General features: G+C 40.4%; 1 protein-coding gene across 1 annotated transcript; it reads right to left on the reverse strand.

Moving 5' to 3' along the window:
• Window positions 1-1945: 1945 nt before the first annotated feature.
• On the reverse strand, window positions 1946-24222 carry EZH2 (enhancer of zeste 2 polycomb repressive complex 2 subunit). Its single transcript, XM_042834308.1, has 16 exons — window positions 24195-24222; window positions 23124-23264; window positions 22458-22560; window positions 21803-21966; window positions 15824-15915; window positions 14629-14869; window positions 14056-14225; window positions 13607-13701; window positions 8451-8491; window positions 7264-7389; window positions 5511-5689; window positions 4637-4732; window positions 4070-4151; window positions 3273-3353; window positions 3086-3170; window positions 1946-2351 (listed from the first exon to the last, which is right to left on the reverse strand). Exons 1-16 carry the CDS (start codon window positions 24220-24222, stop codon window positions 2291-2293), a joined length of 1785 nt encoding a protein of 594 aa, XP_042690242.1. The 3' UTR covers window positions 1946-2290.
• Window positions 24223-24922: the final 700 nt, after the last annotated feature.

The following is a 24922-nucleotide window of genomic DNA, read 5'->3' on the forward strand; positions in this document are numbered from 1 at the left end:
ATACTTGTTTCTACATGTAACAAAAAGCTACCCTTCCAGTTCTCTTTTTTGTCCTTGAGGGTGAAAGGACTTCTGCATCCAAACCATTTTTTCACCGTTGGACATGGTGGCTTTCCATCCTTCTGAGAGAGAAGCTATTTTTTATGGTTACAGTTGGGGTTTGATCTACAGAAATGTTTGATTTTTCACAAAGTTCCAGCTTGAACTGGGGAGTATTAGATCCTAACATCAAAAATTGAGAGAATACCTTGTTGCACTTGAGCTTCTGCAAGCTTGCTGTTCCTGTACTGGAATAACTTTAATTGTACCAAGACTGCCGGCGTGGTTAATAGAAACACTTTGCTGTTCATTTTTTGAAATGCCTTTTGAAGATTTTAAGATGTGCTTTGCAGAAGAAAGTAGGAGAGCATGGTGCTAGAGAGGCATGCAAAATGACAATCACCTGTGGAAGCCCAGAACTGCAGCGCTGCAAGCTGCCTCTCAAAGCCATCACTGGTTAAAGCAGGACTGCTTTGCACAGTTTATATACTGTATTAAATCACAATTGCTGCCAACTCAGCTCCAGGGAACAGACATCTTTATCTGAGCAGGCAGAAGTTAACCGGACTTCGGTAAAAGGAGGTAAGTTGGCTTGCTGGGTCACTTTGTCACAAACAACCGGAGAAAGAAAAGCCACCCCCTCACAACTTAACACTCCTCAACAAGTTGGGGGAGTGCCAGAGAGGGGCTCGGTGTTGATGAAGGTCAATGACAAGTGGTGTCTCCCAGGGGTCAGTGCAGGTGCTGATACTCCACAGTCATCAATGACTCTGACAGTGGGGTCAGCACAGCAGGACAGGATCCCGCCCAGAGGGACGGAGACAAACTTGAGCTGTGGGCCCAGGTGAACCACAGGAGGTTCAGTAAATCCAAATGCAAGGTCTTGCACCTGGGTCGAGGTGAGCCTCACTACCAATGAGGGATGAAAGGGTTGAGCACAGCCCTGCTGAAAAGGACCTGGAGATAATGATGGATGGGAGGCTGGACAGGAGCCAACAGCGCGCCCTCTCAGGCCAAAAACCAACCCTACCCTGGGCTGTATCAGAAGGAGGAGGTGATCCTGCCCCTCTTCTCCGCGCTGGTGAGCCTCAGCTGGAGTACTGCATCCAGGTGTGGAGGCCTCAGAACAGGAGAGATACGGAGCTGTGGCCATGCGTATAGAGAACGGGCACAGAAATGAGTCCAGGAATGGAACACCTCTCCTGCAAGGACAGGCTGACAGAGCTGAGGCTCTTGAGCCTGGAGAAAAGAAGGCTGCAAGGTGACCTGATAGCAGCCTTTCAATATCTAAATGGCAGCTACAGGAAAGAAGGGGACAGAGCTCTAGCAGTGCAGTCGCCTCATTCTAAACAAGGTTAGATTGAAATTTCGTAATAGAAGGGAGGAATCTGTACCACTAAAAGCAAAGCAGTTGTTGCTTACAGCTAAGCAGTACAAAGGATACAACATAAATGGCCTCAGCCCAGTTTGATTCAAGTGAGGTATACAATTAGTCATGTTATTCTGTTTGCAGCTGGAGAGATGCCCCATGCAGGGTGGCAGTTACTGGAGCCGCCGCTACCTGTTCCTTTACCAAGTGGTACAAGTGGAATCTTGTCTGTGTTATTTCTACAGTCAACCGAGTAGAGAAAATCATGGCACCACGTGGGAAGCTGCACTAGTGTTAAGCTGGTGCACAGGTGGAAGGAAAGCTTGTAAGACTGTTACTCACCTTAAACTTGGCATTAACACCTGTTAGCGTCATCTACCATTACAGCTACCTACTTCCAGCCTCCCTTCCACTTCTTTTTTGGAGTACACTCCCTCCATTTTTAAATCCGTCTGCTATCAACTGACTCCACATTAGGACTGATAGGGCAGAGTAGAAGTAGAAGAATAACAATTACAGTTGAACAGAGAACTAGGCAAGTATGTACTGCCTTTATTTAGAAATTAAGTTTTGTGAACCAGGTAAATCAGAATTTCAACTCCATTCCCATAAAAATGAAGAAGTTCAAGTATCATTTATTCAAGATTGAAAAATGCACCACACCACATTATTGCAAAAGGTCATAGGTACAAAACACTGCAGCTGGTGAGAAGGCAATAAAAAGTTTTTTTTTAAAATTGGTTGCTATAAATTACTGTTACAGTACTTTGCAAACACAGAATTTCAAATAGCTTTTTTTTTTTTTTTTTTTTAAATTGCCCACAGTACTAGATTTTCCTGAAGATAAGGCAGCTGTATGCTTATAAGAAGAGGTAGCTGGTGTCAAGGGATTTCCATTTCTCTTTCTATACCCACATACTTAAGGGCATCAGCTTGGCTGTATCTGAAATAAAAACAATAACAAGAATAAGAACTGGTATTACTGGAGCATTTCAGCTTCATTGTTCTGACATAACACAGCACAGTCTGGAATGCTCTCTGCTTTCCCCTAGTTTCCTCACCACTGAAATTTACTTCCTGTGTAAATTTGCAAGTGCAGAACAATACTGAACATTCAAGAAATGCTATTAGAGGAGCTTGAGCCAAAAGGAAGTAAGTGGTCCATAAAGCTTCACGCTTTCCTTATAGTAATCAGTGCTGAAGTTCAACCAATTGCATTTCTCAAAATTGACTTAGGCAGCACTGTTTTCACTAGACAGGTAAGTTCTCCTCTAGCACGGTTATCTTAGCAAGCACTTCTCTGTAATGAAGCAAGCTCTCCTTACCCATTTTTTAATAATAGTGGAAACAACCTGTACTGCTTATCTAAGGAAGTACCAGAGTGCCAGAGAAAGTTTTATGCTTATCTGCACAGAAACACTGTGCAAGTCCTTCTCCCTTCTTAAGTCACATTTCTCTTATTGATACAAGCCACCTTTCCAAGTTCACAAGGCTCTTGGCCAAATGTTTGCCCAATTAAAAAGAAATAAAATAGCCAGGACTGCCTCTCACTGCTCTCAGGTGCTGAGACCTGAAGTTAGCAGGAAGCAGGTACAGGAACTCGTTTGGATCTGCTTAGAAATACAGGTAACTAATTGAGCATGTCATAAAAATAAGTTAGAGGAAACATCCACCAACCTGTAGTCAAAGAAAAGTTCTTCTCCAGTCTGAATGGCTCTTTTAGCAAAAATTCCTATTCTGTGATCGCCATTAACCATCATAACTGTGGAAAAAAAAACCTCAAGGTAAATACTGATAAAACGCATACTTACACACCCCACAACATTTTATATATTGTTAAATGAGAGCTAAATGTAAAACATACCTTTTGCATAGCAGTTGGGATTCACTGAATGGTTTGCAAATCTAATCTTGTTTCCCTTGCGTGTTGCATCAACCACAAAATCTAGGAGTAAAAACCATAAGCGATAGGAAGGTCATCTCCAAACAGTTTCTTTGTTTAATGATTACTATGCTTAGATTTTAGCAGCTGGAAAAGACACCCGCTCAATTTCCTACATTGAAGAGGTGGCACATCTTCATGCAGCAGCTTTATCACTGCAGCTCAGTGACCCTACTGCCCCACCTCTGCAGCCCATTCATCTCCCGCCACAGTGGCTCCCACTGGAAGCTTCTCTGCCCTTGCTCCACAAGGGCAAGCTCCATAAACAAATTAAGGCAACGTTTACAGAAGGCAGAGCTTTTCTTTCAAATGATTTATTGTATTCTATAACTGACACAGAATAGTCTTATTTCCTGCAAGCAGCAGCAGCTGCCCATCTGCACATTTTCCTCCCCTCACAAGATTACCTCCACAACTTACTGCTATTTAAGTCACAGTGAAATTATTTCAAATGATACCTAGCAAAGCAGACTATTCAGGATAGTTTACTAATGCTTGTAAGAATTTCACGGAGTAAAATTACAGTTTTTCAACTCATCATCTGTAGCTGCCTCGTCTAATAGGCTCTTTTACTGCTATCTCCTTGCATATCATTTACATAAATCCCCTCTGCTCTCAGAACTAGCAATCAGCAGATGGCTAGGAAAAGATGTGGAACACAAAGAGCTGCGAGCCAACATTTCATTACACTGCACGGATTGTGACTGGTAAACACTTACCATTATTCAAGTTAAACAGAAAGCTGCACATGTACTTGTCGTACACTTTTCCTCTTCTGTCTGCCTCATCCTGAGAGATAATCTGAAAGAAATAGTTATTGTAAACCACCTTTTGCAACTGTAACAGCTTAAGGCTAAGAACACAAGACGTTCTGAAGAATACTCTAGGTTTATGAAACAATCACAGCTTGTTTTTAGCACGAATAAGTTCCTTTAGAGTAGGAAGAAAGAATTGCTTCTCATCTTAAAAAGTAAGACTGTGCAAGTGTTCAATTTCTTGTTATTACCATCGAATAACATTTAATGGCTCACTGAATGTTAGTGAAAGTCACACTGAGGATTAAAAATGGCACTCCGTTGCTCATTCTCCCAAGAGCCTCACACTTTTGGTGACATTTCAACCACGTAACTCCTGGATTTGGAGCCTGTAACAGCAGTAGCTGCATACTTAGCCAGTCACCTCTCTCCCTCTCTGGAGAACGACATTAGCTTGGTTTGGAACCAGGAGATCATCTCCAACACACAACTTTACCCATTAAGTCCACAGTAACCAGAGGCGTCCTTTACCTCACCACAGTATTCAGAGATGAATTCATTCTTTTGTACAGGATCTTTGATGAAAATTCCCCAGCCTGCCACATCTGAAGGTGCCAACAGTAAGTGCTGTGGGAGGCAAACAGAAAGAAATAAAACAGACGTGGTTGACCCTCCCTCCCCTCCTTGACACAAGGATTTTTCTAACTGATGAGCACAAATAGACATTAAGAACTGCAGACTAAAAAGGCCTACAGATGGGAGCATAATGCTGATTCACTCGCTGTTTGACTGACCAACTCGTGAGAAGGTGCTGCAAAGCAGAATTAAGAATTTATTTGTTTTTAAAATATCAAGCAGAGCTGAACAGGCTTCGCAGAGATACTCGGTAGACTTCGTGCAAGTGAAGTGCATTACAATCAACAAGTGAACAAAGAAATAGCCAGCACTAATGTCTAGGTGAAGTTTTCTCATCGTGAGCCAGCAGCTACTTATCCTTCAAACCTGCAGCCTATCTGCAAATCACAAGTGAAGCAGAATGGCAGAAAGAAGAGATCCTTCCGCAGTATTTTTCAGAAAACACAAGAAATGCTTCCTTGGTGCTGGAAAATGCTAAAATGTACACAGTGCTTAAAAGTGACACATAAGCAAGGTAACAGATGACAGCTATCTCCCCTTCTGATTTTACTTTTGATTGTCTTTTATGTTTGTTTTCTGTATGTTTGGAGGGTTTTCTTGTCATCACCACCTCCCCCCTCCCTTTTTTTTTTTTTTTCTTCTTGCTTTATTTGATTTGTTTCTTCCTGTTTGAAACCATGAAGCAGAAGAAATTCTGTTCTCTGGTATGAAAATACAAGAACGCTTCAAAAAAGACAAAAGGCACATAGTTCTGTAACTATCTGCATACTTTTTTGGATCCTCTCTGAATGCTGCAGTTCTTGCAAGAAACATTTTTGCTGTCCCAGTGGTCAGCTGCTCCACAAGTTAAACAGAGATCAGGATCACATTCACGAACAGCCAGGTAACATGGGCACTGCTTAGTGTTGCACTGTGCTTTACAACGACATCCAGGAAATCTGTTTTGGCCTGCAAAGGAATAGATGAAAAAAAAGGCAAGTATGAAAAAATACAAAGTAAAACAGCATAGCTTTCAGTATGTCAATATTTAAAAATAAACAATAATAACAATTAAAAACAAGCATAGCCATTGGTTTCTTTATAGGACATTACGAAAAACAAGGGGAAATGGTTTTAGCTTGAAGGAGAGCAGACTGGGGTTGGATGTCAGGGGAAGTTCTTTGCTATGAGAGTGGTGAGGTGCTGGAACAGCTGCCCAGAGGGGCTGTGATGCCCCGTCCATCCCTGGAGGTGTTCAAGGCCAGGTTAGATGGGGCCCTGGGCAGCCTGGGCTGCTGTGAAATGGGGAGGTTGGTGTCCCTGCACTGGTGGGGGGTTGGAGCTTCGTGATCCTTGGGGTCCCTTCCAACCCGGGCCATTCTGTGGTTCTGTCAATTACTATAAATTCACAGAATCATTAAGGTTGGAAGATCATCCAAACATCCACCTGCCCTCAGTATTTCCCCACTAAGCCTTTAGTGGCATATCTCCACATTTCTTGGGCACCTGGCAGGAACGGTGACTCAATCAACTGTCTGGGCAGCCCGTTACAGTGCCTGACCACAATTTCAGGGGACATTTTCCATAATGGACCTGCATGGACCCTGCAGAATTACTGCCAATGTCCACTGCAAGGACTGACCTGCATTTGTGGTCAGGGATGGCTGGAAAAATACCAACAGGAAAGACTTGCATCAGGAAATGCCGATTCACAGAATGCAGTTTGTCAAGCACTGACATTTTACAAGGATATGTTATTAGGCTTAGCACAGCAGAGAGGGAGTAGAAGACCTCCAAGCAATCTGCCCACTGTAGTTCTGAACTGAGAAATGCTGAGCTAGTTTTGGAGCAACAAAAGAATTACGCTCCAAATACCTCTAGCAGCAGTCCAGCCAGGAGAGATGCACAGGTGGGGTGTAAGCAGGAGCTCAAACTCAAATCATAAAAAGGTGATGGGTCTTAAACAGAACCATCTTACACGATAAATCATCGTATGATCATCGTATGGATACATATTTTACAGCCACTGATAAGCAGAACTCTGGGAGAACTGTTAGAGATCTCTCTTCAGTAAAAGCTATTCTATGTCTGCTTGGAAAAGCATTCCTTCTGTTGCAGACCACAGAAAGCCAAGATTGTGTTTTTATTCAGTGGCAAAAATGGTGAATGAGGACAGTTCATTCTCTCCTTTCCTGAATTCAATCACAAGCAAAAGAAAAAAAGACTGAGAGATGTTCTCCAAACTGTCTAGCAAAGAGAGGGAAATTAAAACAACATCCACTAGTAGAGACAGAGGAGTCCCAAAACTTCTTAACATCTCCAATTTTACTTCACTCTTCCTCAAGTCCAATCATTACAACTGCTTTTGACTTTGTTCAATGACTAATTAAGAGGGCCAACTTAAATTGAACACGTGCTTCCTTGTCAACTGCTTGACACTGTTTACAGCTCTCACAAACACTGCCTGCAGAGGGGACAGGGTGCCAGCAAAGACACTGAAACAGTGAGGAAAGTTTATAGGTAAGTGTTCTACTTTTACTTACATTCTGAGCTGCACTGACAAAACTTCTCACAGAAGTTTTGAGCAATAACACAAGGGCATGAGCTGTCACAAGGCTGACGTGGATGATCGCATGGCTGATAGTTGTAAACATGATTTGATGAACCATCTGAATAAAAATTGCAACATCTTTAATAGTGAAAGGTGCAAACAACGTGCAGTTCCCCTCATTGTTTAAAGCAGAAATTCCCTTGAAGTCCCCTTAACTGAGAAAGCCCAAAACCAAACAGACCCAGTTCTACCATCAGTGGTGGGAGGGGAAAGAAGGGAGGTGTGTGTTTAGAAAAAACAATGTAGTATTAGTTAGGTGCTTGATACCACTAGCTGCTTGCCTCTTCGTGCATCTTATTCTTCCCATTACTCAGCTGCTTAAGTGTATTCAGAGCTGAACACTCTCTACTGTGGAAAAGCGAAAAATGAAGCTACAATAGCATAATTTCCTGTGTAAATATGTGCTAGAGTAACACTGTTTTATCTAGCAAAATGAATTGCTCAAGTGCTCCAAGTCATTAAGTCATTTTTACACTTGAGGAACAAACAATCAGTTTTAAAACAGACACATGGGCAGAATAACACCCATCCATTACAATACCAAGCTTTCAAAGCCAATTTTCTAATCCAGACAAAGCCAACATCTTACAGGCCAGAAGGGACGACTGGAGTAAAGTCTAGCTTTATCTGTACAGCGGTGAAGAGAATTTGGTGCTATATAGATTGTGCTTCCTGTTAATTGCACTGAGCGTTTGTTGTGTCTGCAAAAATGATCCGTCAGCAACGAGAAAGGGGAAAGAATCAATTTTTAATGTTGTTACAAGCCCCAAACTGTTCTCAACACATTTTTAAGCTTTTTTCTTTTTAAGGCAAATGCTGCTTTTTAGCGCAGCTCCCAGTCCTGCTTTCCATACTTTATGAGCACATGCTGAAAGAAGTTGTTAATTCAGCCTCCTTCTGAGTTATACAGACTATTTCCAAACAGTTATATAAATCAATTAACACCTTTTACCCCTGCTATCTCTAAGGAGAGCTTGCTTTATCTCTAGCTCCCTACAGGAAGTACATAACGGCCTAAAATTGAAAACGGGGAAAAAACCAACAAAATCCAAACCGAAAAAAAAAACAGCAGTAGGATCTTAAAAGTTCAGGACATAAATTGAATGGAAAGATGCTAACCCTTTTTCAGCTGTATCTTTCTGCAATGAGCAGCCCACAACCTGCAAAAAACACAAAACAAACACAAGAAAGTTGACAGGAACTCCACTCCACCTGCAGTGGGCTGGGAAAGTCCTCTGCATCTTGTACCCATGTTTGATTTAAAATGGGCAAGTTTTGGTAACATAAACGTCTGCCAGACCCACAGAATTGGTTGCAGCAGAAGCACCCTGTTCCAGTTCCTTGGAGCTGACTGTATCAACACTGCAGACTAATGGTTCCCCCCGCCCCCTCAGCATTGCACTAGTCCCAAGATGGTACAGACAAGCAGCATCTACCAGCCCTAGGCTGAAATTCGTCTGGCTTGTAAGGAAAACCTGCAAATAGGAAAGCACTGAAGCAGGCAGCAGCAGAAGGAAGTACACTGAATTGCAAACACGCAGGGGCACGTCCACATAGAGGAGTGAAATTCTCACAGCCATTTTCTTCACGGGACTGGAGACTCAACACCCCACCAGCGGTCTCCTCAAGATCACAGCCAGGTATCACCCTTTATCTGCTCATCTCCAACGGGATCACAGTGCTGAGCCACTTCCCTTCTGCTTCAAACTCTGTATGCCTTACATACCTCTCTTCAATCCTTAAAACTGTCCTTCAGCATTCTCTTTCTTTGTTATACTGCCTAAGCAGCGCTTTTGCCAGTTTGCTTTGGGGCAGAGGCTAGGAGAAGGTGGAATGCACGTTTGTTGAAATATAGCATGCTTTTGCTTACCACAACATAGCTCACTGTACTTGTAAGTCATGACTACTCCTTTATTATGTAGATTGCAAGTTTCGGGAGCAAGGAATCAAGAAAAAGTATCTGTCCAGCCTTAGGTGACAAACAGGTGCTAGACAGAAAATTTCACTAGCTTTAAAGTAGAAATTGATGTTTCTTAAGGTTTGTTCAATTATACGCATTCTCGTTAGCACTTGTATTTCAGTAATATAAAAAAAAAAAATCTGTAAAATAAGTAATATTTAAAAAGCCCATCTTCTGAATGTCCCACTGTACCACCTCAGCTTGAAGTTTCTACATAGTGCTTTATTTTGTAAACCCATTATCTCAATTTCTACTTTAATTCAGTGGTGTGCTGCACCTTCCTGCCATACACAGCGGCAGACTTATCCAGGCTACTGAAGCTGTGGACAGGGCACAGAACCAAAGACTACTCACCAGAGATACAAAACACTACAAAAAAAGGTGCCAGCATATTTGTTAACACCAATTCTTTTGAAGAAGACACTGATATGAGTGCAATTTCGACTTAAATTACTCTAATGTGCAAACTTTTTTTTTTTTTTGCTGGCTGGCTTTTGGCAAATGTAGGAAACACAAAGCTTTTAAACAAATCCTTCCCAAAAAGCGTGATAAACCCTTTAAAGATTTCTGTGAATGCACTCCTTAAAGCATTATTTCATTAGCAATTAATATGAATATTTATTTCAAGTTAAGCACTATCTGTAACAATCAGCAAGATCAACACGATGGAAAGTTGATACAAGAGGTGTAATGACAGAGGGACTAACACAACAGGAAGCTGTTATAAGCGAAGGAAAAGGGACTGCTCACCTGTCTCCAAAGATCTGGGCTCACAGGGGAGAAGTCCACAGAGGGGAAGGATCTCTTTCTGGAGATGCCTCCCGTGGCAGTCAGCCCCTAACGGCTCTGGGAGGTGCAGCCAGGCTCCACCACTCCAGGCTGCACAGCTGAACGCCTCCAGCTGCGCTCCCAGGGCACACTGTCCTTTCCCCAGGCGATCACTGCACGACCCAACAGTTCCCATACAACCATCCTAATGCCTCAGTGTAAAATGCCACCTGCTGACCAGCTGCCAGCGAGGACTTCTTGGTTTTATGGGAAAGCGGATTGTATCAACGTGGCCACCTGAATATGGCAGAGGTCGTCGTCAACCACAAGTTCAGAATACTAACAACCAGGATCAGTGCAGAAATCAGTATGGCAGTCACAGTGACGAAGGCATCAGATCTGCTGCTCTCCTAACAGCAGCCAGTGTCAGAGAGCCTGGCAAGAACCGAGCAAGGCCTGCCTGCAGCGCCATCGCGGCGTGAGGGAAGCGACAGATGGCAGCACGAAGCTGCCCACACTCACCAGTTAGACAAGTCTGACTGGCAAAGTCAAACACCACAGCCTTTTCTCTTAAGGACTGTCAGGAAGGGCTGCAAGTTCCCCTTACTAGTCGACGAAGCTGAAGTCTAAGTACATATCAGAAATGGACTGATGTCTTGCATCGCCCTCTAATTTGCTATCTCTATCAGAAGAGAAGATCTGAGCTCACAAACTAGGAAGTGAAAGCGAGAAGATTGTTGAGAAAGAGCTTGCAACAAGATGTTACAGAAAAAAAATGAACTGTAAACTCAGTGGCAGATTTCCAAGCAAATAGGTGGGTTTGTTACATCTGGTAGCTGATCTCTGCTTGATAGCCAGTTTTGAAAGCAAGCATTTCCATAAGCACTATGATAGCAGTTGTCAAAAATATTCACATTCTTCTCTGCTGCCATAAATCTTTGTACCGTAAACACGGTGCAGAACTGTACAAAGCTTCTTAGGCACATGCAGCAGTTTGGGGGAAGGTAGGGAAAGCAGAATGAAAGAGGAGAAAAGAGGAGAAAAGTGGAGAAAAAGTACTTTCAAGTAAAGCTTACGAAGTAAACTCACATCTGAATAGAGGATGAGAAAGAGGAAGGGGAGAAAAAAAAAAATCAAGCAGCAGCGTTATAGGACACTACAATCAGATTCTTATCAATCCATGGGAAAAGGGCCCATTAGTCAAAGCCAGCACGCAAGTCAGCTCCTAGCCAAGGAAGAACAAATACATAAGAGAATGAACTAAGTAACCTTCTTTCAGCATATAACCATGCTTTCTGCATTTTTTCTTCTCTCGGGTTTTCCTATTGCCTGCTTCCTATGCAAAATACTTTTTAGTCCAGCCAAAGAAAGTTGACACAGTCTATTTCCAGAAACCACTGTATAAAAAAGATGTTTTCTGGTTCTTGATCAGTCTCACTGCAGCTATCTAACTAAAGAGACACCGGATGGAGGCAGAGAGCACTATTTGCTATCCACGATGGGCAGTCATACCAACTAGTTATTCAGTGTACCTATATGGGTAGAAGATGGCACAGAAGACGTGTCATTCAGCTAACAGTAGCAGTTTCACTTGCAAGGTTAGAATTTTCTTTTTAATGATACTATACGCGTGCCGAAGCAAAGTCTTAAGAGAATCAGCTATCAAATCAGAGAGAAAAGGCCATTAACAAAGCCATCTGCAACTGCTTTTCTCTTCAGTGAATGCTGCCTTTCCTCAAAGGCATTGCACCCCATGAGCACAGTGCAACGGTGAAGAGCAGAGAACAGGGCACAGGTCCTTTCAGAACTGGATTTACTCCAGGACTGGATAAACTCAAACAGAACAAGAAACAAAGACTCGCAGGTGGTTTTCCCAGCCATCCCAGTTGCGTGACATCTTTACACAGTGCTCAGATTACACTCGTATGTGTATGGACTGAACAGTTTTCCTTTCTGAAAGGCACTGAACAGACACTGCTTAATCGCCATATTCTATGAAATTAAAGGAAAAAAGTTATTTTACCTTTCAGTGAAGGAAGAGGAAAAAAAATTGAAAGGCGTTTCAATATCAAATTACTGGCCCACAAGACCTGTTTGTTGCAGCTAGTAGGAATAAAATATCAAGAAACTCCATATGCTGGCACATGACCATTTATTTTATACAAAAGACTCGAAACTCCTCCAAAAACAACGTCATTGTGCTGCCTCTACAATCAATTTCAGCTTCAAAGGGCACTTGAGCCTTTTAGTCGAACTTCAGAAACTGGCATAGTGGCATTATTCTTCTAGCAATTTGCAAGAACCTGAAAGTAAGCTAATTCCCAACTGCATATTCTAAACTTGCACTGCAGCTATTATCTCCAGATTTAAAAAACCAAGCCCAGCAAATGCCCCCAAACTTGAAAAATGTGCCAAAAACATTAAATCAATGCGTTTTGCTCAGAACAGACGATTCCTTCCAGATGCTCACTAGATTTTTTTCTTGGCTTACATCAGCTGTTTCTGCACTACAAAACAGAAACATCCTACTCCACCATCAGTTTTTAAATCAACTTTAGGAATTTCACTAAGGCTGGAAATAATAAAGATACCTAGAATTACTGGAAGAACAGGAAGAATGAACAAGGAGAAGGTAAGGAAAGACAAAGGGGAAAATAAGAAACATTGAAAAAAGCATACTTATTCCTTGTAGAAATAAAAGTTCTTGCTAACTTTCAGCCAGTTATTTATCTATCTCCCATTTTCTCACCCCTAGGAATAAAAGCGATCAGAACACTGAGTTATGTTGTTTGAACCTCAGTATTCCCAAAGGAAGTTATATTTCACTGACGGTAGATAGTAAGTTTAAAGTTTCAACAGGAATTGTTTTAGAAGGTCTTTCTGGCTCCACATGCAGCTTTATTTTGTACTTAATTAAAGCTGATTATTAAAAGTTATTTAAAAATTGAAGCTGCACTTAAGAGTCTACTAACCTATTTCTTCAATTGAAGCTGCAGTTGATAATGCAGCTGGGTGTAACAAGGGAATTCCTGCCACGTCCCTTAAAAAGCCATCCTACAGTTCATTTTTTTTTCTTAACGATCACCTGAATCTTTTGATTCAATAAATTTCAACATAAAAAGCATAGGTTTACTTTGAAAAATAATATGTCACTATTTAATACCAGTATAATGCTTGTAAATTTAATATTTACTGCTTCAAAATTCCACTGACATTTCTTGAATATTGTAACCAGCCATGCAGAAGAGTATTTCCAAACTACACTTCGATTATTTGCAGCAATAAACCTTCCAGAATCTGTCTGTTTAGGAAGCTAGAGAAAAGGAGGGGAGGGAAGGCAAGTGTAACACTTCCCGTCCCCACGTGGCAGTGCTTTTGTCTGGGAAAACAAAAAAAACAACAGCAAAAAAGTGTTTTATTGCAGCAAATTTCATTTTTGAGAAGAAAAAGAAGGATATGGATGACTATTTCTTAAAAATAGCTTCTGTTCAGATCCCCTCTATCTTCAATTTTCCTTTATGCAAAGGGCATTTAGTAACAGATTTACCTGTGTTTCCTTTTCTTCTTCCTGGGAGGAGTATCAACATCTTCAGCAGGCACCGGAGCAATAATACTAGATTCTTTTACTCTAAACTCATACACCTAACAAGAGATACCATAATACATCCATGATAAATCTCTCACTAGTAGAAAGTTGCTCATTTTCTATAGTATTACTATTTCCTCCAATCAACATCTTAAATATACTGAAAAGATGGATCCGTAAGGTTGATCGTTTTTGTCACTGTAGACTAAATACTCTACCTAAAGCCTCTTGTAAGTTTTAAATCTGTTTTTAAATTAAATTAACTTCTGTATACTTGTAGCATGAATTCTGGATCATCACATTCTTGGGAAAACCGAAGAAATTACTTGTCTATTTCAGTAATACTAGTTCTGTATTTCAGGCTTCAAAAGTAAAACGCTGTCATCCTCAGTCATCACTCCCCTCCTTACCTGTCTGCATGTTTTGGTCCCAATTAGTCTGGCGATTGCACAGAAGTTGTCATAGTAAGTGCCAATAAGAACTCTAAACATTGAGGCTTCTGCACCACTCCATTCCACGTTCTCTGGAGGCTCAATATTTGGCTTCATCTTTATTGGTGTTTGACACCTAGAATTTGCTTCTGTAATAAATAAGCATTTAAAGTACGAATCAACATAAGGTTATATTTCAGGAAGAAACTTATAGAAACCTATAGCCTTTAAAAACATCAAATAACCTGCTCAACTGCAGTAAAAAGTAGCCCAGAGTTCTGCTGGTTTCACTTATTTAAGCACTACAACAGAACAGCAACTTTCACCCAGCTCCTGAAGTGCAGAACTAGGTAACGCTGGCCGTTGAAGTTACAGATCTCATTTCTAAACGAAGCTGAGAGGACCTGGACATTTTGTTACAGAGATCTATTAAACTCATGGTTCCTCTGCTTTTTCACCCATTTCTAATGTTTCAAATACATTGTTTCTAAGGTTTCATTGCAGGAGGTGGGTTCATGCTGCCAAGCCAAGCACCATTTTGACTAGCCTTACCAGAGGAACTGGATGTTTCATCTTTCTTCTCTTCTTCCTCCTTATCGTTGTTTTCTCCTCCAGTTTCCATCCCAGCTTCTCTGTCGCTGTCTGTGTCTTTTGATTCCAGCACATTTATTGTTGGTGTGCTGGGTCTGCTGGTGTTGTTTGGAAGCCTTCCCCTCCGGCGGCCCCCGGGGCGCTTTGGTGGCGTCTTTATACGCTCAGCAGTCAGGGCAGCTGCAAACTCCTTTGCACCTTCCTAAAAACAAATCACTGATCTTCACTAGAAGCTTAGGAGCGCTGCCACCTGCTGCCCGGGGTGTGGGATACCTGCATATTACTCTATAAATTTAATCAGGGACACAAATGCCAGTTAATTCACCCGCAACATTGATGCAGTTAAGGTCTCTCCACATTCAAGTTTACTATCATGAACACGAACGCTTCTGATGATAGGATAAATCTACATTTACCGAATATTAATTTCGGTCCTGTTTCCACTTTTGCTGCCAAGTAAAAAATTAATTTGTTCAGTAATAAGTTTTCACCTTCCTATGTGACAGAAGTAGTGAGAATGTTCCAGAGTGCCTCCAACACACAAGAACTCTTTTTGCACATGGCATCTACACAATAAGCACTTTGCATTTTCAAAAGACCATCAGTATGGGAATTTGTTTTGTAGTGGAAAGAGTATGATAGGAATTTTTTACGTTAGAAGATTAGACATGTAGTTTCATTTAGGGGAAGTATGAGTTTTCTCATTGGTTTGTTTTTTAAACTGTTTCCTCTTGTCAGTTCAAATCACGTGCTCCTGAAAAAACAAAGATTCTGGAAATAACCCTTCTTCAGCAAACTAAATCCGTCCAATTTTCAGTTGATAGGCAGCTTATGAGAAAGTTAAGTCTGTAAAACCCAGTTCTTTGACTAGATTGGACACAAGGGCAGCAACACACAGTTAGTAGGAAATGATCGTACCTTCTTACAAGCATGTCAGGCTACATCTAGCAGAGTTGAAAGGTATTCCTACTCAAACGTCCACTTTGTGACTAACATTTCTTTCACAAAAACTGAAGATGACACGCCTGACTGCAAGCAGCCTACAGGTACAAGCACGTTCATATACACAGCACATCCTAACAGTAAGCGCAGCTCGGTGTACTTACAAGAAATTGTGCTTTAGTAGATGCTTACAGCTCATTTGAAATTATCTTACCAGATGCTGATAACAGTGCGGTCCACAGGGCTTATTATCTAATGCTGTTTCTGTATTCTTTCTTTTGTAAGTATTTGGAGTTGCATGGAATGCTGTTGAATCAAGAAAATAACATTTGCAAGTCTTAAAAGTAAAAAAAATGCATTACATATCTAACCTCAAACAGTATTAAAAACACAAGATGTACCAAGACTTCACCAAGAACAGCATAAAAACTAGAAAAACGGAAAAAGCCTCAAGATACATGCCACCTACTGACGTTTAAGTTACAAACAGAACAAACTTGATTACCATCACCAAGTTAAACAGAACTACTCAGATTTCTCCTATGAATGAACATCTCTCAAGCTGTAAGCATCCTACGTTCAATTTTTACCGTTTTTACATAAAAGTTAACAACTCCACACAAAGCAAAGAACCCAGTTTTCATTTTAGTCACTGGGAAGGAATTATGATCATTTTTACTCCATTAGTTATCAGCACCAGAACTAATTTCTCTCCAAGCTGCAGACTTAAATGCTCACAAATACTGATGGAATCTGTACAGCACTCAAGCTGCAGAACAGTGACTTAGAACGATGCAGATCTGGGTACATTACAAATGCAACGTTAATATTTTTACAGAGTGACTAAGCTCCACAGCCATATTTTTGCCAGAGTTTGTCTTTGCCAGATCTTCCATCATATGACACTGGCCTCTCAACAGAGCGTTTTCACTGGAAGCTTTAGGAACACCCTGGAATCCCCCACTGAACTCAAACTCAGGAAATCTGCAGCTAGAGTCGCATAGGACCTGGCACACTCAAGTTCCCAATTATGAGATTTCAAAAATATTAGTTAGCTTTCCACAATTCTATACATATGTTTAAGTCCTCCGATAAATACTTTTCCCCTATAAATGTAGTAACAGTAGCACATACAACTACAAGAAAAAGTAAGTGGTCATTGTACTGAAGCTTAATAAAAAAGACCAACAAAACACCAGACTCAGCACTAGCTGTCTGTTCTCTGACACTCCATGAAGGCCTAAGAGACTCCTGTCAGAAAATGTTTTAATCCCAGACACTCATGTTAGTTTTTAACACAGTTACAGTTGAGCAACAGTAAGTTGTAGTTATGCTTTCATCACTCAGTGAAGCACCATTTTTTGAACTGAAAGAACAAATCTCTCCCCTCTCAACCCATACAAATCCGTCCTCTCCCATATTAACAGAACTCACCTCTTTCTCCTTCAGAACCACCACCATAGCTTTTCCTACTTATTTCTAGATTCTACATGAGGTTTCTTGCCATAACAATCCACCACTGTGCCTTCAAGACTGAACTTTCTCAGTAGTTATTCCCTTTTCAAGCAATACCTGCCAGGCAATTGACTTACAACATAGCTCTTCTAGCATTTGATCTGGGACCAACGAGGAAAGTGAGTCAGTGCTAGTATGCACATCTTAAGGGGGCTTCTGACATCTTAAAACCATCATTACATGCTTCCTCCCATAAGGGAAGATGTTGTAGAAATCTCACACATAGGGATCTTGGGGGAGCAATGCATTCTTCCAAGGCTGGTATAAAAAACAATTTTTTAAAAAAGGCATAAAAGGATATAAAATAACTAAATATTTCATAACTAAATATTGCATCTTTTTCTCCACAGATAAGTTTTGTAAATCAGGAAATACAAAAAGACTTCAGTTTACCATACTGACATAGATATGTAAAAACTGCAGTATAGGAAAAGCAATTTATGCATGTTGCTGCTGTGAGCCTTTCTTTAAAAATTTCCTCAAATTTATTCTGAAACTGCTCCACTGAGTACGTTTTCCATCTGCATGATTTACTTGTCTCATCCCCAATGGGCTCAATTCTCTTATTTTCATGCAGATAACTGAAGCCCACCACATCTCCAGGACAGCTAATTCAAAATATCATCCACAGAAGCTAGGACATTATCCTGAGGTGCTCGCCAATTGCAAGTGTAGAGAACACGTGCTAGTAGAAATGCTATCAACTTTGTTTAAAAGTTAGTCAAATTGTTGCAGATATGCTGTAATCTATTACTGTAGCCCTCTGATAACGAGTGTGTTCTTTGGTTGAAGAGTTTCTTATTCCTCAGCAGTGAACCCAGTGCACTTGGACTACAAGTCTTACAGATTCACAGAAAGTGAAAAAGCCACACAGCTGAATTTTCTTGGTTCTTAACAGATCAACTTCCACCTCTAGACACACACACAAAAAAAACTTCTTCTTTGGTGTTAGCACAGGGAAGAAAAAAAAAAAAAAAAAAAAAAAAAAAAAAAAGCAGAGGAATCTAACTTACAGAAAGCAGAAGAAATCTACTAACCATTGTGGAGGTACGATTTGGGTATGTCTTCAGGAAACGGGGACTGAAGTGTCAGTTTACTACACTCAGTACCTGTTCTGAAAGTTACATGTTGAATGCAGAAATAAAGCTTCAAGAGATCTCTTTGCAATGATCAATTCCTTTATTTTTTAAATTGGCAACAATGACTGTGCCACAAATGCTGATGAAGGGCATAATCATTGCAGATAACTTCACACTGCCTTGACACAGTGCTCCACAGTGAATGGAAGAACTCACTGGGGAGTACCATCCTACTGAAAACACCACTTATCCTTTTTTCAGCTAAAGCCTGAGAGTACTTGAAGAGATTAAAGTTTAGTCCTTTTTAAGCTCAAGGTAGAGCTTAAAACATTGCATTGGACACACAACACTTTGGAAAGAATACTGACTTGTTTACAGGATTTAAAAATGACCAGCAACAAGAACGTAGGCAGTCTTTTATCATAAGCAGTTTGCTATCTGAATGTTTTGAATAACAGAAAAGGAAAACACGATGCTTTCCATTTAAATGATGCTGCTAGTGTACGAACTGATGTCCTAAAGTTGACTACGGACATTAGTCCAGATTTACTGTTGGCTGGTTCTAGCATTTAAGAATGTCAAAAGGAAAAATACTATGAATACATCCTTAGACATCCTAGAAGATGTCTCCGAGTTGGTGCCTATAAAGCCATGAACTGGTAACACCAGACTCCCCATAGTAACTGGTACTGCAATGTGACCCATGAATCAGAAAGGGCCTCCAGATGTCTCTTCCAGCTCTCTGGTCTAAACCAGACCAAACAGCAGCCTGCCCATAACCACATCAAGGTGACCTTTTGAAGCTCTCCAAAGGGAGAAACTAAAATCTCTCTGTGGCAGTGCTCAGTCACTCAGACAGTACAGGAGTGCTTTCCAAAGTTCAGGAGAAACCTGAAACTTGTTTCTCCTTACCCCATCACTGGGAAACAAGAGAAAGAGCCTGGCTTCATCTTTTCTGCATTCCATACTTCAGTTCCTCTCTTGACCTTCTGTTCCAAAAAAATACTCCCAGCTCTCTTAGCATTTTCTTAAAAGAGAGATACTCCAGTTCCTTCATCACCGTAATGGCTCTTAACTAATCTCTCTCAAGTATTTCCATTCATCTCTTGTACCAGGAGCCCAGAACTGCATTTCAGGGCAGAGGGAGAGAAGGACCACTTGTCTCCATCTACCAGCAATATTTTGCCTAAAGCAGCCCAGGACAACACGGGCTTTCCTTGTAGCAAAGGCACATTGCTGACTCATGCTTAACTTAATGTCCACCATACCTCCCAGGGCCTTTTCAGTGAAGCTGCTCTGTGACTATCAGCATGTCCTAGTGCCTAGGGTTACTTCACTTCCCACATTTAAGACTTCTCGCTTCTTGCTGAACTGCATGAGACCCCTGTTGGCACACCTCTCCAGCTCACAATTATCCTCTGGCCAGCTGCATGGTTCAGCCACTTCCCCCGCCATCGACCACGAAGGTGCATTCTTCTCCATCATCCAGATCATCAACAAAGGTGCCCCACAGGACAGGACCCACCATTTACTCCAATGTATTCTGCTCATTACTGGCCTCCAACGAGACTTTGCACCACTGACTTCCAGATCCACTTACTCACCATTTTCAAGCCACCTCACAATCTGCTCATCCAGCCAACACTTCAACAGCTTCTCTGTGGGAATCTTATAGGGGACATTGCTAAAGTCCAGATGGACAACACCTAATGCTCTTCCTTAATCCACCAGGCCAGTCATTTTACTAAAGAAACTCATCAGGTTGGTTAAGCATGACTGTCCCTTGATGAATCCACGTGGAGAACTCCTGACTTTGTGAGCCTTAAAAATGCCTACCAGGGTTAGCTGTTCTGTCTTCCCAGACATCAAGGTAAGGGTGGCCCGGGTTAGTTTTCTACATCCTCCTTCCTGCACTTCTTGAGGATATTAGTGACATTTGCTTTTCTGTACTCTCCAGGCATTTCTACAGATTGCCACAATTGATCAAATATGAGGTGGCATCACGGCCGCATTTGCCAACTCCCTCAGCACTTGTAGATGCATCCCTGCAGGGCCAATGGACTTATGGATGTATATTTGTTCATCTCTTCTTCTGAAAAGGTTAAAAAATAATTTGAAAAGGTAAATCTGTATGAAGATATATCTACATAAAGAGTATAAAACTATTCCAAGTTATAAAAAAAGTGAGAAAAATGACCAAAAAACCCAACGCTGTTGCAGAAAGCCTTCCATTCTTGTTGTCTTAAAAACCAAAATGTGTTTGAAATAGATAAACTAGACTGACGTTTAAACTCCCTGTTAAACTACTGACACTAGCAAAAGCTCCAGACTAACGGATAGGCCAAGAGGTAGCACACAGCTTCACCTCCCTGTCCTACAGACCAAGCTACCCAAAAAGCACTTCTTAAAACGAGTCACCTGGGTAACTAAGACACTCTTAAACAATACCTACAGCTTAACACAACACACAATGTTGAAGATGGCTGGACAAAGCTTCTCAGCATGTAGTTTCAAGAAAGACCTGCCAATGGAATACAGGGAGAAAGTGAAACTAACTGAGCCAACTCCAAAAGCCACAAACCCTGATGAAACTAGAAATTTCCCCCTCCCTCCCATCTGAGAATAAGTCCAGTTCCTCTTTAACCCAAAAAGCAAACAAGGGATACCACAAAGAAGCAGCTCTGTGCAATGCCTTCAGCAGGAAGTACAAATACAGGCAGAATGCACGTGGGCTAGACAAGGAGCTGCTCACAAAGCACAAAGACTTCCAGATATATATACTCAGTCTAATATACACAGGGCAGTTACATCAATTGAGAAAATTAATTTTGAATAGAGGGCATTGCAGTATTCAACTAGAAATCCAACCACTTCATCTTTGACTCTGATGTTTCCCTTCACACTTGACTCCATTTTCAGAGAAAGAACAGTCTCACATAGCAGTACAGAATCTTATTCTTAACTGTTTGCAAAAGAAAACTTGTGTAATTGCTGGAGTTCTCATTAAATTCCCCAGAAGAATGGGGCAACGTGGAAGGAATACAGTGGAAAGGATATCCCAGTTGCTAAAATTCAAATGTCTGAAACTATTCTTCAGATCATCAGGTAGGTGCAACATGGCTAGAAAGTAGCCTAAGAGAATTGAAGACAAAACTTCACGGATATTCATTCTCCCTTATGGAAGATGAAGCAAGTCTGCTAAACAACAGATATCTTTATGGAGAAATGCATTCGGTTCTCAGTTTCTCCACAAAAGCTGCAAAAGTGTAACTACAGTGGGGAAACAAAAAAAAAAAGGCCGTTTTCTTGAAGATCACACAAAGAGAAATAACATCTGTAAGAACTGCTGAATGCAAAAACATCATTTAAATCCACCTGAACAGGTACATTCAACGCTCTAAAGAGATAGTTTCCCATAGTAACATAGTTTAGTTGATAGTTTACCATAAAGTAACATCAACCTGGACAGAACTCTTTTGTAAACTTCAGGGATACTGTTACTACTTTTCCTCTTTCTTTCTGTACTGCATCTCAGGGCTCTTTCAATTTCTCCAACTTGCAAAAAGAAAGCTATAGAAGCACAATACAACAGTACTTACGATGTAAAAAGCAATCGTATTTAAAACAGCGTCTACAGAAGAGTGTATGAAAAGAATGTAGGCTTTGCTCCCTCTGAACAGACTTAGCGTTTGGTCCATCTATGTTTGGTGTGCATTCAGGAGGAAGAGCTCCTGGAAGCTGCTGTTCAGTGAGTTCTTTGTATCTTAAGAGAAAGAAATACAAGGTTTCTATTCAGTATAATAAAAACCATAGCAACTTTCAACTGCAGTAACACTATGTGTTTTTAGAAACAAATTTTTAAAAATTGTAGGAAAGGTAACTGCCTGCTCATCAGCAAATAGCGTGACAAGTACTCAGTGCTATACTCATTAATATAAAATCGTTAGGAAGGCATGCATTTACTTTCTTGAACGTCACTGTCTCACACATATTACTAACAAATGACATCATTAATCACATGCAAGCACTCGCTTTCCATTAGTCTGAAAGACCAATAAACCTGTCTCCATTGCTTCGCTCAACTAGAAAGAACATCTGCAGTGGTATTCAAAGGGAGTGGGAAGTCATACAACTGCTACAGAAGCCAGACGCTTCTGAAGAGGATGGGAGAAGATTCCTTATCAACAAGTATTTAATGAAGTCATGGAATCTTTGTTTCATGTTGCAAACTAGTAATATTTGAAATACCCTTACTTCTCTTTCAATTCTTCTGCTGTACCCTTATCTGGAAACATTGAGGAAATGGCTTCAAATATCTTGTCAGATGGAAACCTCCGAGGTGGGTGGCTTTCTTTCTCTGTCAAAGCAGGAAAACGTGTGGAAAACAAAACAAAAGAAATTATTTTTCTGCTCCTTTGCTACCTCAAAGAGGCATTCAGTAAAAGAGGGACTGCGCCAAAATCCTAATAAAAGAAACAAAGTTTATTTCTAAGTTACCAAGAATTTAAAGTAATCTCCTTAAAATGATCTTCTCTGCTGACAGAACTGCACTAACAAAATTTGGAGAAATCATTATTTCACCAGCAGATGGAGATGGCAATTCAGAACTCTGCCTGCTTAAGAACAGTATTAGTCAATTTTCTGAGGAGTACTAAATTATATATATCAAAGCCTTAATAAATATTTAGATCCCCAACTGATTTGTGATTTTGTCTCAGGTCACAGAGAAAGAAAACTGGCAAAAGCATTTTTGTAGCATTCTCTGTACAATTCTTGAACTAAATGGCAAAGGACACGATGAAGAAAATAGCGTTACTTCAGAGCTGAAAACTATCAAGTAGAATGATCTGAACAAATGTATCAAGTGATTAAAGAAAAGAGCTTTTTGGTCTTATTTTTGAAGTCTGCAGACAGACATACCCATCCTGTTACCTTCCCGATCTTTTTGCTTGTCATCTCTTTCATCAGGATTGTCATCTCCATCATCATCTTCATCATCACTATATTGACCAAGTGCATTGACCAGCTCAACAAATATTTCATCATTGATAAATCCACATTCTGAAATTCAGCAAAATTGGGAGTGAACAAAAAAATCACATTGTGCACATGAAGTATTTTTAATCCTCTCTACGCTTGGATTATGGTAAAACTTTTAATTTATGAAAAACAAGTTTGTGTTTGTCCTACTTAGCCTCACTGTATGAACGAAGAAGAGTTAAAAGCACTCGGCTTTGTTTTTTGAAGTGACAACTAGGAAGAACAGAAGAAAAATTTGTAAAGTTTTCTTAAAGAAAAGAGTAGGCTTACTAACTAGGTTAGGTTAAGACAGTCGGGCAATGAATGCACACAGACTATGAAGCTATCCTAAGCTAGAGAACCCCCAAAGATATTTTTGGTTGGTAGTTTCACAGCATCTACTTCCCCCATTAAAGACCCCACTGGCAAGGTGTTAAAAAAAAAAACAAACAAACAAAAGCCAACCTCAGACAGAAACAAAATAAAATCATGAGAAAAGTGAAGGATACAACACTGTGTATCTGCTTATTAGCTCAGAAAATCACAGGACAGTGCAGTCGGACAGAAGCTTAATTTTGAAGAGAGGGAAAAACTGTACTTAGTGATGTTACTTCTCAAAAAGCAACTGAGCCACCTGGGAACTGTACTGTTTATCACTGTGTTTTAGAACTTGAACAGAAGGCATACGTATGTAGGAAGCTAATGGATTTATTCCTATGTGAACAATGGAAACAGCTGCAACCTGGATGTTTTAAAACAGAACTCTCAATGTATACACACAGGCTAATATGAATCAGAAGTACAATGACAGAAATATTTTATAATTCTGGCTCCTATATGAGAGTGTCTCTGGATTACAGATTTCCATGGCATTTAAGTTCTTTGTGTGTGGCTATAACGAAAAAAAAAAAAAAAAACACCGTCAGGAAAATGAAAAGCATTCTTTCAACTTTTGAGATAGTTACAAAGTACCCCTAATAACAGTAAGTTCTAATTTCATGACGGCAAATAAGACACTGAAAAAAGATTAATTTTAAAGATAGACTCGTTTGATGAAATGGTGAAATTAGTAACAGGATACATTTACTAGTAATTTCAACATGCTGACCTAATCAGTTCTCTGACAAGGCAACCAACCATCAGCAAATTCATAAAAATATCCAGAGGAAACAACTCACTATGTTCTTCAAGAACTATAAAGACACCAGCTATCCAAATGCCTGATGTAAACCAACAAGACTGGTATATCATCAAATATTTTCTACTGAGTTGCAAGCTTAACTTTCATAAGCAATGAAAAATGTTTAGCCTTGTGGTGGATATAGATTTGTATAGATACACAGATTCAAGGAAAAACACCTGTGAATACATATGCGTACCACCAGGACAGTTTTGTTCAATCTGATTTACAGAACTGATGTTAGTAAAGCAGCAGGTAAATTTGTGATAACCAATGAAAGTAGTAGTACATAGTAGTACACATGAAAGAACGAGAGAAGAAAACCAAAATAGTTTTTCTACTGAATTGCATGTGTAAATGTTGTCACAATCAGTTTTGCACGCTTCTCCTGCCACTTTCTGCAAGGTAGGATATACATCAGAGCATTACACTGTTGCATTTCAAAGCTTTGAACACTGAAGACCAGAAAATTCTCCATGTTAAACCTAGAAATTATGAAGAAATATTTTAAGGCCCTGGG

The sequence above is a fragment of the Centrocercus urophasianus genome, unplaced genomic scaffold (assembly GCF_019232065.1).
Source record: "Centrocercus urophasianus isolate 14NV4802_14NV808 unplaced genomic scaffold, USGS_Curo_1.0 seq_45, whole genome shotgun sequence".
Classification (NCBI taxonomy): Eukaryota; Metazoa; Chordata; class Aves; order Galliformes; family Phasianidae; genus Centrocercus; species Centrocercus urophasianus.

What these genes read in the sequence shown, in the direction of transcription:
- EZH2 (XM_042834308.1), bottom strand. Translation starts at nt 24,222, where the DNA reads ATGAAATTAGAACTTACTGTTATTAGGG. An exon ending in CGCACTGTTATCAGCATCTG is followed by an intron (nt 14,870 to 15,823) that starts GTAAGATAATTT and finishes ATTTGTTTTTAG; the next exon opens with GAAGGTGCAAAGGAGTTTGC. An exon ending in TCTCTGAATACTGTGGTGAG is followed by an intron (nt 4,152 to 4,636) that starts GTAAAGGACGCC and finishes TATTTCTTTCAG; the next exon opens with ATTATCTCTCAGGATGAGGC.